General features: G+C 36.4%; 1 protein-coding gene across 2 annotated transcripts in view; it reads right to left on the bottom strand.

Moving 5' to 3' along the window:
• Positions 1-13: 13 nt before the first annotated feature.
• The window catches only part of LOC138304589 (membrane-bound transcription factor site-2 protease-like), a 29380-nt gene continuing 14850 nt past the window's right edge, over positions 14-14543 (bottom strand). The window contains exons 7-10 of one of the 2 annotated variants that reach the window (XM_069244757.1): positions 12281-12295; positions 10347-10542; positions 4703-4778; positions 14-4155 (exon numbers count right to left, since the gene is read on the bottom strand). In XM_069244757.1, the coding sequence (XP_069100858.1) occupies positions 3936-4155; positions 4703-4778; positions 10347-10542; positions 12281-12295 (507 nt within the window). In that variant the 3' untranslated portion in view covers positions 14-3935. The remainder of the gene's footprint in view (positions 4156-4702; positions 4779-10346; positions 10543-12280; positions 12296-14543) is intronic. The other variant, XM_069244762.1, reaches the window with a different exon arrangement.

The following is a 14543-nucleotide window of genomic DNA, read 5'->3' on the forward strand; positions in this document are numbered from 1 at the left end:
ACAAAACTACCTATAATTTTGATGAGTTTATTTATAAAATCTTGAATTCATTACAACTACCATGGTAACCAGTGTCCCAAATTACAAGAATATCTAGTTCCAACAAACATACAATTTGCATACAAGATAAAAGTACACAAAGCTATTTGATATAACACAAACAAATCTCCATTTACTCCAAACCTAGCACACTCACCATTTGACAATCCCTTTTTATGTATGGTTGTAAGATATGGACATAGACAAAATACCGTTATAAATAACAAGATTTTCCCAAAGTCACTTAGCTTCAAAAGCAGTTTAGTAGGCATAATATACCAAAATCTAGAAGAATACAATACATTGTATGGTGGACAAACCAGCCCAGTACAAAATTATTTATTACAGTCTTTTGTAAAGACAAATCTAACTGGAATACAATTACATGGTAAAAATATATCAAGCACTTTTTAATTGGCATCCAATACAATGTCATGTTTAACACTGAATGCAAACAGTTACAGTCAACTCTGTCAATGAAGGACAGAGACAGGGACCTTTATAGGCAGGTGTCCTTTATACAGATGTCAATTGTGTGGTAAATTGTAGCAAATAAAGATGATGGGTCAGTCCTTCATATAAAATGGTAGCAGTTTGACAATGTGATCATGGTTAAGGGAGATAATCCAAACTTTTTAACAAGAACATACAGATTTATTTTCACATATAATGTCCCTCAATATATCTACATCTTGTACTTCTAACTAGGCAGTTTCTGACATCGATCATGTTGTCTTCCCCTGCTTGAGGTCAGTAAGGTAGTGACATGTTATATATCCTAAGTTGATTGTTATACATTACAACCGTCCTTTTTATAAACAAGTAAATAGGTATTTAAACAACTGCAACCCCTATAAAATCAGACATACAATATACATAACATGAATCCCACAACAGATAATACATAAAACGATTTTAATCTGTGTTCACAGTCCTGTCATACTCCAATTATATTACCACACAGACACCAACAAAGCATCCCATAAATATCACAATTTACATCGATCTCGATCACACATTACACATCTACACTCACCTCTTTCTATTAATACTATTATTTTTTCATCGTACAGATCATTAAAAAAATATTTTATGGTAACAGAGGCATGGACTTTCCTACTTGACATTTAAAAGAATTCTCTTTTACAAAGATAATATTGCCATATTTTGTTTATGCAACAAGGGACTCTTTTTAGGACAAAATATGAGGAAGCAGAGTATGGACAAACCATAAGATTGTCCTCAATGAAGGTCATAAAATAATAAATTTAGAACCCGCCTTCAGTAATCTTAAAGGAACTGTTGCTCTATCTTACATGATGTTGTTTGTATTACTAACTTGTAAAATAAGCATAATCAAAGCTGTATGGCAGGATTTCATAAAGAAAGATTAATTACAACTTAATAGATAAAAACAATTGTCTATTAAAATTATTTAATTACTCCTATTCATACAGAATGCTCTCCAAATTCATTCACCATAAAAAATAGATTTAGTTATAGTTAATATTTTTATGACTTGACTTGCACCAAAACCAAAACTCTTGTTAAAGAATACTTTGTCAGTTCACATGGAAAGACTGTTTATCAAGATCTTGATGTAAAATATAATGAACATGTATATAATAATATCACATAGTACAGAAACACAACATATAACAATACCACCTATTATGGTATACAGTCTGTAGTGAGAAGACAGCTAACCCCAACAGTCTCTGATATTGGGTCAGAACAATCTTGTTATATGTGATATTCACTGAAGTCTCTAAAGTTCACAAAAAATCGAAATATCAAATGTTGTAGATACATCATATAAACTTAATGATATAAGGCACTTATTATCAATTAAACGTCCACAGTCTAAACTAGAGTGTCATCAACAACTGTAATACGACTGTCTACAATTATAGAGAGTGTTGGTAAAAGGGAATGACTTCTTATAACTAAAATCATAGCACTGTGACATTAACTTTTACAAACTTCTGTGATACATCTCTATGTGAAATCAGAGCAGGATGGGAAAGGACAAGGCAGGATAGGAGAGGATGGGACAAACATGGGTACATATGCACCCATCCTTCATGGTAGTGGTATAAAGGTCAATCAACAATAAATTCACAAAAATGCAAATACATGTACCCGGTACACCACTGATCAAATATGTTAAAATGATATATGATTAACAGAGGGTTTCTAACAATACAGAATTCTGTGAGTTTACATCGATGAATATAATATTGCAGGTTATTTTCATAGAACATTTGCGTAATGTTTTTGTCCAATAAAGTAATACAGAGAAACCTTCAAAGTCCACAATCAGAAATATTGTAATACATTTAAAACAATCAGTACAATCTAGGAACGATTATATAATACAATCCATACATCTATTGTTCCCTCTAAAAACTTCTGAAATAGATTTAAACAAACAAATGTACATACGGTAATATAAGGGGCTTTGTATTACGTAAATACCCTTTTGTGTCATCCACATTTATATAAATTAATAATTTGAAGTATTTTGTTAGTCCCAACCAAACTTTTCACTAGATATTTATGTATCCCAAATATTCTATTTGTCTCATAACAGAGTGTTCATATTACAAATTCATTGTAGAACATTTGCTTAAAACCATACTTTTATCAAGCATTGATGTCACTATTTTTTTTTTCATTTCATCAGGTTGTGAAATAAATTTTGTTTGCAAACTTTTATGAGAATCTGTGGACTCACACAGTTTGCAAACAAAATTTCTTTCATAACCCAATGAAATTAAAAAATAGTAACATCAATACTTATAATCAATTTTTTAGACTATTTAATAAAATAAAATATGTTTAAACATATGATTCCATTGATTTTCCAAGATATTATTTTTCTACTATACAACGTCAATGTCTCTATTGTGACATTAAGATAAGATTTTTGCACTATTCCAGAATTTTTTCCATTAAAGTATGAAGAAAAAGAATCGACCAATCAGAAAGTCGGATTTAGAATAGAAACAAAGAAAAATTAAGTTTTCAAATATGAAAGGGTCATTTTAAAATAGGCAGAAATTCAATTTCAGTTCAAATACTAGCTTTAAGGGGTTCACAAAAAGCTCTCCTCAAAATAGCTGTATGTTAAAAAAATACATGTACACGATACAAAAAAAATGTCATGGGATTGATTCTATATTAACAATCTGATAACTATAAGTAGTGCACTGTATATTGTTTTCCATACAAAATACTTTGATTTGTAGCATGTTAGTCTGCCTTATAATGGGACAACATATTGTGAGAATACAATATTAGTTTACTTGAATGATGTAGTGATATTTAACCAATACAAAATCTGCCCCGTGTCTTCACTGTAATCAGACAGAGGGATTCTTCATCTAACTCAAGTCCCTTACTCTTCTGAAAAATTCATACAATATCTAGGTTCCAACCCAAGGCTCTGTCCTTGGAAAGTCATGCTCTATCTAAAAGTCTTATTGAAGCCTTTGAAGAACATCCAACAATAACTGCACATGTCGATACTGAGATCAAATATGGTAAATATAAACCTTTTAAAAATGAATGGAACTTCACAAAATCTCAGATACAGACAAAATTTATTGCATTGCCTATCACTAGTGCTGGTGATATTTATGTACATATTAAAATGGCATTTATTTTGTCATATGTGAAACAATCTGTTGCAAATGGCTGAAGAGAAGTCTATCTTGTGACATATAATGATGTTGCTCTACAGCCAGTTTATCCTCATTACTGTGACAATGTTGATCCATTCCATAGACTGGTGGTGCCCTCTGCCTGTTAAAGAAGAAAAGGGTCCACATTGCTATGACAATGTTATGAAGGGGATATCCGTGTTGTAGTGCTGTGGCGCCCTACTGTTGGTGTTAGGTGAACAGAGTCCACATTGCTATGACAACGTTGACGAAGAGAAGACCCGTGCCGTAGAGAAGTATCACAGTAAAGATGATGCCGCGGGTGTCCCTATCAGGGACGGTGGAACGTAGACTGAGTTCTATAAAGGCACTACAGATCCACTGTCCATCGAGAGCGTAGCACGGCACCACATTCAGTATAACAAGGGCACCAGACAAGGAGATCAGGTATCTAAAGGCCTTCGTTAAGGAAATGCTAGTCTTATCAACAACCTTGAGCTAACAAAGTCAAAAATAGCAAGATAAAGTTGGGTCTCTGCATTTTTCCATTTCAATATTATTCGTATATGAAATTGATTGAATGGGGTCAAAGAAGTCATATCAATGTTATGTAAAAAACACTGTATCCTTATAAACGTATATCTGTAGGATACAAAGTCCTTCAAATAGTATATATGGGACAAGGAAGAAATTCTAACCGTGTAGAATTATTGTTACCGGGTAATTTTACGTCGTGTGACCATGTTTCTTTAATCTTTGTCTTGGTAAAGGGGCAGATAAACTGCCTTGGGAATTTTATAATCTAATTTGTCTAAATGGTTAGGTTAACTATACTTTACTTGTGTACCCAAAAGTGATGGAATAAAGATTCTGCGTTGTTTTACAATAACATTTATGTCATCATCTTTGTTTCCTGTGATGGGTGTTCCACAGAGCCTGGTCAGTAAGATAGCCACATTTACCATGGCTAGACTTGGTACTAAAACCACAAAGGATACTTGCTGAAAGTTTCCACCATATCAGGAAGCCCAACAGGTACAAAAGAAAATCTTGGTACAAAATTTGACAGGCTCACTACAAAAATTGAAAATAAATTGCTCTAGAAAATAACAATTAATCAATAATCAAAATAAGAATTAACAACATATTTTCAAATAAAAAAGACATAGTATCAGCGAAAAGAATCTAGTAAAAGGTCTTTAAATTATTTAAGAAAGAATTTTACCTTTTACCTATCAACATACATTTATCTGCAAAGGACTATGTATGGTTTGGGGTCTTTTTGGTATTAAGCATCAAGAAATAAAATAATTTCTTTTGAAATATTTAGTACACTCCCAATTTAATTGTTATTAAAGTTTTATAATTTTTGTTATTAAAGTTTTATAATTTCGCAGCTTTAACTTGCAATAGTTACCATCTGAAATTTGCATAAATTAACAGAATTTGAAAATTTTGTCTTTTTTTTGGGCCTATTTTCTAACAGTTTTTGTCTAAAACAAGAGATCCCAGAGGGATCTTGGCGCCCACCAAAGAATGATCTATGTCTGACAACAGAAAGAGGGATCTTTTCCCTGCTTTTCAAACTTTTACTACATACTATATATGAACCTTGAGAAAGATCTTTTCAGTACTTTCTGAGATATGTAGCAGTAACAAACTTCAATTATCAAAATTCAAGATGGCTACCTGTCGATCATCTTGCTGACCGATCTGTCCCAAAATGCAATATGCATAACTAGGGTCGTAGGGGAACCTACATATAAAATTTGAGAAAGATTCCTTCAGTACTTTCTGGGAAATAGTGTTAACAAACTTTAACTATCAAAATCCAAGATGGCCGCCAGTCGGCTATCTTGTTGACCGATCACTCCCAAAATGCAATATGCACAACTAGGGTTCAAGGGGAACATGCATATGAAATTTGAGAGAGATCCCTTCAGTACTTTCTGAGAAATAGCGGTAACAAACTTTAACTATCAAAATCCAAGATGGCCGTCAGTCGGTCGGCCATCTTGTTGACTGATTGGTCCCAAAATGCAATATGCACAACTAGGGCCCTAGGGGAACCTATATATGAAATTTGAGAAAGATCCCTTCAGTACTTTCTGGGAAATAGCGGTAACAAACTTTAACTATCAAAATCCAAGATGGCCGCCGGTCGGCCATCATTGTTGACCGATTGGTCCCAAAATGCAATATGCACAACTAGGGCCCTAGGAGAACCAACATATGATATTTGAGAAAGATCCCTTAAGTACTTTCTGAGAAATAGCGGTAACAAACTTTAACTATCAAAATCCAAGATGGCCGCCAGTCGGCCATCTTGTTGACCGATTGGTCCCAAAATGCAATATGCACAACTAGGGCCCTAGGAGAACCAACATATGAAATTTGAGAAAGATCCCTTCAAAACTTTCTGAGAAATAGCGGTAACAAACTTTAACTATCAAAATCCAAGATGGCCGCCAGTCGACCATTTTGTTGACCGATCTGTCCCAAAATGCAATATGCACAACTAGGGCCCTAGGAGAACCAACATATGAAATTTGAGAAAGATCCCTTCATAACTTTCTGAGAAATAGCGGTAACAAACTTTAACTATCAAAATCCAAGATGGCCGCCAGTCGGCCATCTTGTTGACCGATTGGTCCCAAAATGCAATATGCACAACTAGGGCCCTAGGAGAACCAACATATGAAATTTGAGAAAGATCCCTTCAGTACTTTCTGAGAAATAGCGGTAACAAACTTTAACTATCAAAATCCAAGATGGCCGCCAGTCGGCCATCTTGTTGACCGATTGGTCCCAAAATGCAATATGCACAACTAGGGCCCTAGGGGAACCTACATGTGAAATTTGAGACAGATCCCTTAAGTACTTTCTGAGAAATAGCGGTAACAAACTTTAACTATCAAAATCCAAGATGGCCGCCAGTCGGCCATCTTGTTGACCGATTGGTCCCAAAATGCAATATGCACAACTAGGGCCCTAGGGGAACCTACATGTGAAATTTGAGAAAGATCCCTTCAAAACTTTCTGAGAAATAGCGGTAACAAACTTTAACTATCAAAATCCAAGATGGCCGCCAGTCGGCCATCTTGTTGACCGATTGGTCCCAAAATGCAATATGCACAACTAGGGCCCTAGGGGAACCTACATGTGAAATTTGAGAAAGCTCCCTTCTGTACTTTCTGAGAAATAGCGGTAACAAGAATTGTTAACGGACGGACGGACGGACGGACGGGACGGAAGGACGGACGGACGGACGGAAGGACGGACGGACGACGGACCACGGACGAAAGGCGATTTGAATAGCCCACCATCTGATGATGGTGGGCTAAAAAATAGAGCACAATCTTGAACAAACTTAACATTTATTCAGAAAATGAAGGTACCTTAGAAACATCTTAAGGAGAAATATCAGTTTGTTCAAGGATGCGCTCAATGGTTTCTATATGAAAATTTTTGAAAACAAGGACATAGTCATTCAGATCCCCCGCCAATGGAGATATCAAAGCTAAAGTAAGTTTGATTGTGGAGACTTATGTGTATGAAAACAAACAGGAAAAAGGAAGTTGAGCTAAAGAAAGATGGAGTATAATTCAAGTAGAGCGGGGCTGCAATTGTTGAATCAGGTATACAGCCTTGACATTTATATTAGACTATATACACAAAGATGGGTGGAGTTTTGCAAAGTAACATTTACCATTTACCATGATATTTTCAGCAATGTTTCCATGGTTACGGAAAAAGTGCAAAAAATGAAAACCTTCAAATAGCAAAAGGCACTACTAGACCATAAGAACAATGTGTCTATGAAGTTTCATGGAAATATCTCTGCTGGTTTTAGAGTTGTGCTCCGGAAACGATTCTTACACAAAAATCTGCCATTTTCAGCAATGTTTCAATGGTTACAGAAAAAAAGTACAAAAAGTGAAAACCTTAAAATAGCAAAAGGCACTACTAGACCATAAGACCAATGTGTCTATGAAGTTTCGTGGAAATATCTCTTCTGGTTTTAGAGTTATGCTCCGGAAACGAACCTGGTACAAAAATATGATATTTTCAGCAATGTTTCCATGGTTACGGAAAAAATGCAAAAAATTAAAATCTAAAAATAGCAAAAGGCACTACTAGACCATAAGACCAATGTGTGTATGAAGTTTCGTGGAAATATCTCTACTGCTTTTAGAGTTATGCTCCGGAAACCATTCGTACGGACGGACGGACGGACGGACGGAACTCATTTGTATATCCCACGCCAACTTCGTTGGGCGGGGGATAACAATGGCCAAAATTGACTTACGATAGAAACTACAGCTGGAATAATACATAACTATCATACCTATTCTATCAAGATGCACTCAATATTTGATATCCAATAACAGGTTAAAAAGTTTGATGAATTTGGAGACCTAAAAGCGCCCAAACCATACATTGTCCTTTTAATCTTTAATAAAAATATAATATTATGAGTGATCATATATAATTTTTAGTAGTATATAGCATACCTGAGTAATAAAGGTCGAGGGGATGGCCCAGGAACAGTAGAGGTGACCTACTATGGAACACCTGTAGTATATATCATCACCTGAGTAATGAGGGTCGAGAGGATGGCCAAGGAACAGTAGAGGTGACCTACTATGGAACACCTGTAGTATATATCATTACCTACGTAATGGAGGTCGAGGGAATGGCCAAGGAACAGAAGAAGTGACCTACTATGGAACACCTGTAGTATATATCATTACCTGAGTAATGAAGGTCGAGGGGATGGCCAAGGAACAGTAGAGGTGACCTGCTATGGAACACCTGTAGTATATAGTGTACCTGAGTAATGAAGGTTGAGGGGATGGCCCAGGAACAGTAGAGGTGACCTGCTATGGAACACCTGTAGTATATAGTGTACCTGAGTAATGAAGGTCGAGGGGATGGCAAAGGAACAGTAGAGGTGACCTACTATGGAACACCTGTAGTATATATCATTACCTGAGTAATGAAGGTCGAGGGGATGGCCAAGGAACAGTAGAGGTGACCTGCTATGGAACACCTGTAGTATATAGTGTACCTGAGTAATGAAGGTCGAGAGGATGGCCAAGGAACAGTAGAGGTGACTTCCTACTATGGAACACCTGTAGTATATAGCGTATCTGAGTAATGAAGGTTGAGGGGATGGCCCAGGAACAGTAGAGGTGACCTACTATGGAAAACCTGTAGTATATAGCGTACCTGAGTAATGAAGGTCGAGGGGATGGCCAAGGAACAGTAGAGGTGACCTACTATGGAACACCAGTAGTATATAGCCTACCTGAGTAATGAAGGTCGAGGGGATGCCCCAGAAACAGCAGAGGTGACCTACTACAGAACACCTGTAGTATATAGCGTACCTGAGTAATGAAGGTCGAGGGGATGGCCCAGGAACAGTAGAGGTGACCTACTATGGAACACATGTAGTATATAGCATACCTGAGTAATGAAGGTCGAGGGGATGGCCCAGGAACAGTAGAGGTGACCTACTATGGAACACCTGTAGTATATATCATCACCTGAGTAATGAGGGTCGAGAGGATGGCCAAGGAACAGTAGAGGTGACCTACTATGGAACACCTGTAGTATATATCATTACCTGAGTAATTAAGGTTGAGGGGATGCCCCAGAAACAGTAAAGATGACCTACTATGGAGCACCTGTAGTATATATCATTACCTGAGTAATTAAGGTTGAGGGGATGCCCCAGAAACAGTAAAGATGACCTACTATGGAGCACCTGTAGTATATATCATTACCTGAGTAATGAAGGTCGAGGGGATGCCCCAGAAACAGTAAAGGTGAACTACTATGGAACACCTGTAGTATATATCATTACCTGAGTAATGAAGGTCGAGGGATGGCCAAGGAACAGTAGAGGTGGAACAGTAGAGGTGACCTACATGGAACACATGTAGTATATACACTGAGTAATGAGGGATGGCAAGGAACAGTAGAGGTGACCTACTATGGAACACAGTATATCATATAATGAGTCGAGGATGCAGACAGTAGAGGTGACCTACTATGGAACACCTGTAGTATATATCATCACCTGAGTAACGAGGGCGAGAGATGGCCAAGGACAGTAGAGGTGACCTACTATGGAACACCTGTAGTATATATCATTACCTGAGTAATTAAGGTTGAGGGGATGCCCCAGAAACAGTAAAGATGACCTACTATGGAACACCTGTAGTATATATCATTACCTGAGTAATTAAGGTTGAGGGGATGCCCCAGAAACAGTAAAGATGACCTACTATGGAGCACCTGTAGTATATATCATTACCTGAGTAATGAAGGTCGAGGGGATGCCCCAGAAACAGTAAAGGTGACCTTCTAAGGAACACCTGGAGTATATATCATTACCTGAGTAATGAAGGTCGAGGGGATGGCCAAGGAACAGTAGAGGTGACCTACTATGGAACACCTGTAGTATATAGCTTACCTGAGTAATGATGGTCGAGGGGATGGCCAAGGAATAGTAGAGGTGACCTACTATGGAACACCTGTAGTATATAGCCTACCTGAGTAATGAAGGTCGAGTGGATTGCCAAGGAACAGTAGAGGTGACTTCCTACTATGGAACACCTGTAGTATATAGTGTACCTGAGTAATGAAGGTCGAGGGGATGGCCCAGGAACAGTAGAGGTGACTTCCTGCTATGGAACACTTGGAGGAGTCGAGTATGGTTGTCCAATGCAGGATAAACACAGACCATATCTACATTAGGGATGTAACAGTCACTCTGGAACTTACACATCGGCCGATCAGTGGTTGAACGAGCTGGTAAACAGGCAAATTTCTGAAATAGAAACACAGGATATTAATATAATAGAATGCATGTTAAAATCTGAATGAAGTGCCAATGGTAACAATAATGGGAAATTGAAAAGTACCTTAGTTGTTTTACCAATTGTGAATGAAGATTGTTTAGTTGTAATGGTGTTGTCTGTTTGTCATTAACTTGAAATAAATGGATTAAATCACCATAGTATTTGCATGAAACTTTGGGAAAACATCAACATCAGAGTGTACTTCTAATCAAATCAACATAATATTTCACCAATATCTGAACTTTGTGGAACAGTAATCAGAAAAATTATGTCAGAAGACTCTTTGTTAAAATTTTCTGATATCATCTTTGGCTCCAGACATGACATATAAGATGATATCAGAAAACAATTGTATTAATAATTTATCTGTAATGTATTACAGATTAATATTATGTAACAGGTGAGAACCGTAATTTATGTTTTTACTCATAAAACCTTTTGCCACAATCATGCAGGAAGTTCAAAAAGGATCTCATAAATGTACACTATGACTGAGAGAAGATATCAGTGAATCAATAGTCTATAACTAACCAAGACAGTAATAGTTTATAGTTGAATACAGTCCAACCCACTTAATACAAACTACAATATTACAAAATCATGTTTTATACGAATGGAGTTGAAATCCCCTACAAATTCCTTTCAATATCATTGTACTTATTACCCATTTAGTACGAACCAGCGTAATACAAAACAACGAACCCGCGTAATACAAAACAACGAACCCGCGTAATACAAAACAACGAACCTGCGTAATACAAAACAACGAACCCGCGTAATACAAAACAACGAACCCGCGTAATACAAAACAACGAACCCGCGTAATACAAAACAACGAACCCGCATAATACAAAACAACGAACCCGCGTAATACAAAACAACGAACCCGCGTAATACAAAACAACGAACCCACGTAATACAAAACAATATTCAAGTCCCCTGGGTACTTTTAGTTTTGTTTCAAACCCACATAATGCGAAATGCCAAAACCAGGTAAGTTCTGATAATTCATTACTGACGTGTGTCGACACATGTACTCCAATTATGTGTATACAGTAGACAATCCTCACACAAAGGATGAACAGTTCAATATAACAATAGTATGTCCCTGTCCAAAGTCTCACTTTGTGTCATTTCTGTGTTTGGTGTACAAATGTTAACCCACTTAGTAGGAAATAAAAGATTTTGATGGGTTCCCAGGAATTTTTGATAACCAGGCTGCTGGACTGTATATGTTATCTCCAATTCTCCATTAAGTTTCCACTGGAATGATTGAAGGAGCTGGTATTAATATATTCTTCATCGTCATGATAAGTATGTAATTATATCATGACTACTTTTTTATCAAGCAGAATTATTTTATACTGGCACAAGCTTTTTTCACTATAGGTACAATTTACTAAGAAGCCTAAAAGAGTTTCTTTTTCACTACTCATATCCAACATATGGATCAAATTTATGGACAAATCTCAGGACTAATAGACTGCATTGGACAAGTAGAAAGAATTGTCTCAAATTCTTCATTATCAGATATATTTATAATACATGTATTGTATAATTTCAACTTCTTTCCTATTTTTTTTACGAGACTTGACAGTTGATGGTAAATGTTGACAGCAACATAAGATCTTCAGCAGCAGTACCAGAAACACCACCACCAGAACCAGAGGCCGCTGTATCATTACCATACCCCAACACTATACATACCTGCTCCACAGATGACTACGTACCAGAATATTCATAAAGATTAACTGAGTAGACACTCAGCACAAACTTACACAAAAGTACATGTGGAGGTTAAAATATTGGCAAAACCTAAGTTAATTAAATGGTAAGATATAAGAATCTAAATTGTGTATGATTACCAAGAACTTTCAATAGAGCTTCAATCTTTAACTATCTTCATTCTATTTTAGTAAAATGCCAACTCACAGCCTTGTATGTTGCTATTCAATCAAAAGCATTATGGATACAATGTATAATGATTAAAGTTATGTGTGCTACAATTTTCATACTCACAAATCAAGAAAAGCTTTTCATATGTTATTCACCGTCAAAAGTTATCGTCAATTTAAGAATTACAATGCACATGGTCAAATTTCTAAATTTTTAAATCACATGGTCAAATTTCTAAATTTTTAAATCATTATATTTGCATCTACAGTAGTGAAATAATTAGTACATACGGTCAGATCATGAAGCCAAGTTGTGATCTACAATGTTATTTAACATTTTTATGGTGTTATTAATAATTTTAAAGTGACATCTACAAATATGTTTTCATCTAAACACATGTAAAGCATAACAATGAGAACTACAGTGCAAAAATTCTGTGTTGTAACCCACGTTTATAAGGCATCATACATGTTTGTCCATACCTTTGAATGATTTTCACAGCTGAATTCATCAAATCTTATGGTTTTCAATAGATTACTAATGAAAAAATGTGTCAAAATTTTTGCTCAGTTATGGCACATATAAGATTATGATCAACTTATAAGTCTATATTCTTAACCAATATTATATACGATCCAGAGATAGAAACAATGTGTCGTATCAAACTGTACCTCAAGTGATAATCTGTATGGATTCAATTTTCATCTTTGCCATGTAACAGAGTCATCTGCTCTTGTATGTAGGAATCGATCACAACATCATTAATTTGCATGCACAAAATATGTTGTTTTCATTATGTTTACAATCACATTACATAACATTCAATACCTACCCTTGAGAGTAGATAGCTCAGTAATATGCAAATAGAAAATAATGAACTGTGCTAATGGAGTTTTTACTAAAACTGTATCTTTGTTATTCTTAAATTTCAATAGAGATTAGTAATAGTATTAACTATTAATGGTTGCACACATACCAACAAGAGATCCCAGAGGGATCTTGGCGCCCACCAAAGAATGATCTGGGTCTAACAATGGAAAGAGGGATCTTTTCCCTGCTTTTCAAACTTTTTCAAATAAAATTTGAGACAGATCGCTATAGTACTTTCTAAGAAATAGCGATAACAAACTTTAAGTATCAAAATCCAAGATGGCCGCCTGTCGGCCATCTTGTTGACCGATCAGTCCCAAAATGCAATATGCAAAACAAGGACCCTAGGGGAACCTATATATGAAATTTGAGAAAGATCCCTTCAGCACTTTTTGAGAAATAGCGGTAACAAACTTTAACTATCAAAATCCAAGATGGCCGCCTGTCGGCCATCTTGTTGACCGATTGGTCCCAAAATGCAATATGCACAACAAGGGTCCTAGGGGAACCTGTGTATGAAATTTGAGAAAGATCCCTTCAGCACTTTTTGAGAAATAGCGGTAACAAACTTCAACTATCAAAATCCAAGATGGCCGCCTGTCGGCCATCTTGTTGACCGATCAGTCCCAAAATGCAATATGCAAAACAAGGACCCTAGTGGAACCTGTATATGAAATTTGAGAAAGATCCCTTCAGCACTTTTTGAGAAATAGCGGTAACAAACTTCAACTATCAAAATCCAAGATGGCCGCCTGTCGGCCATCTTGTTGACCGATTGGTCCCAAAATGCAATATGCACAACAAGGGTCCTAGGGGAACCTGTATATGAAATTTGAGAAAGATCCCTTCAGCACTTTTTGAGAAATAGCGGTAACAAACTTCAACTATCAAAATCCAAGATGGCCGCCTGTCGGCCATCTTGTTGACCGATTGGTCCCAAAATGCAATATGCACAACAAGGGTCCTAGGGGAACCTGTATATGAAATTTGAGAAAGATCCCTTCAGCACTTTTTGAGAAATAGCGGTAACAAACTTCAACTATCAAAATCCAAGATGGCCGCCTGTCGGCCATCTTGTTGACCGATCGGTCCCAAAATGCAATATGCACAACAAGGGTCCTAGGGGAACCTGTATATGAAATTTGAGAAAGATCCCTTCAGCACTTTTTGAGAAATAGCGGTAACAAACTTCAACTATCAAAAT

The sequence above is a fragment of the Argopecten irradians genome, chromosome 1 (genome assembly GCF_041381155.1).
Source record: "Argopecten irradians isolate NY chromosome 1, Ai_NY, whole genome shotgun sequence".
Classification (NCBI taxonomy): domain Eukaryota; kingdom Metazoa; phylum Mollusca; class Bivalvia; order Pectinida; family Pectinidae; genus Argopecten; species Argopecten irradians.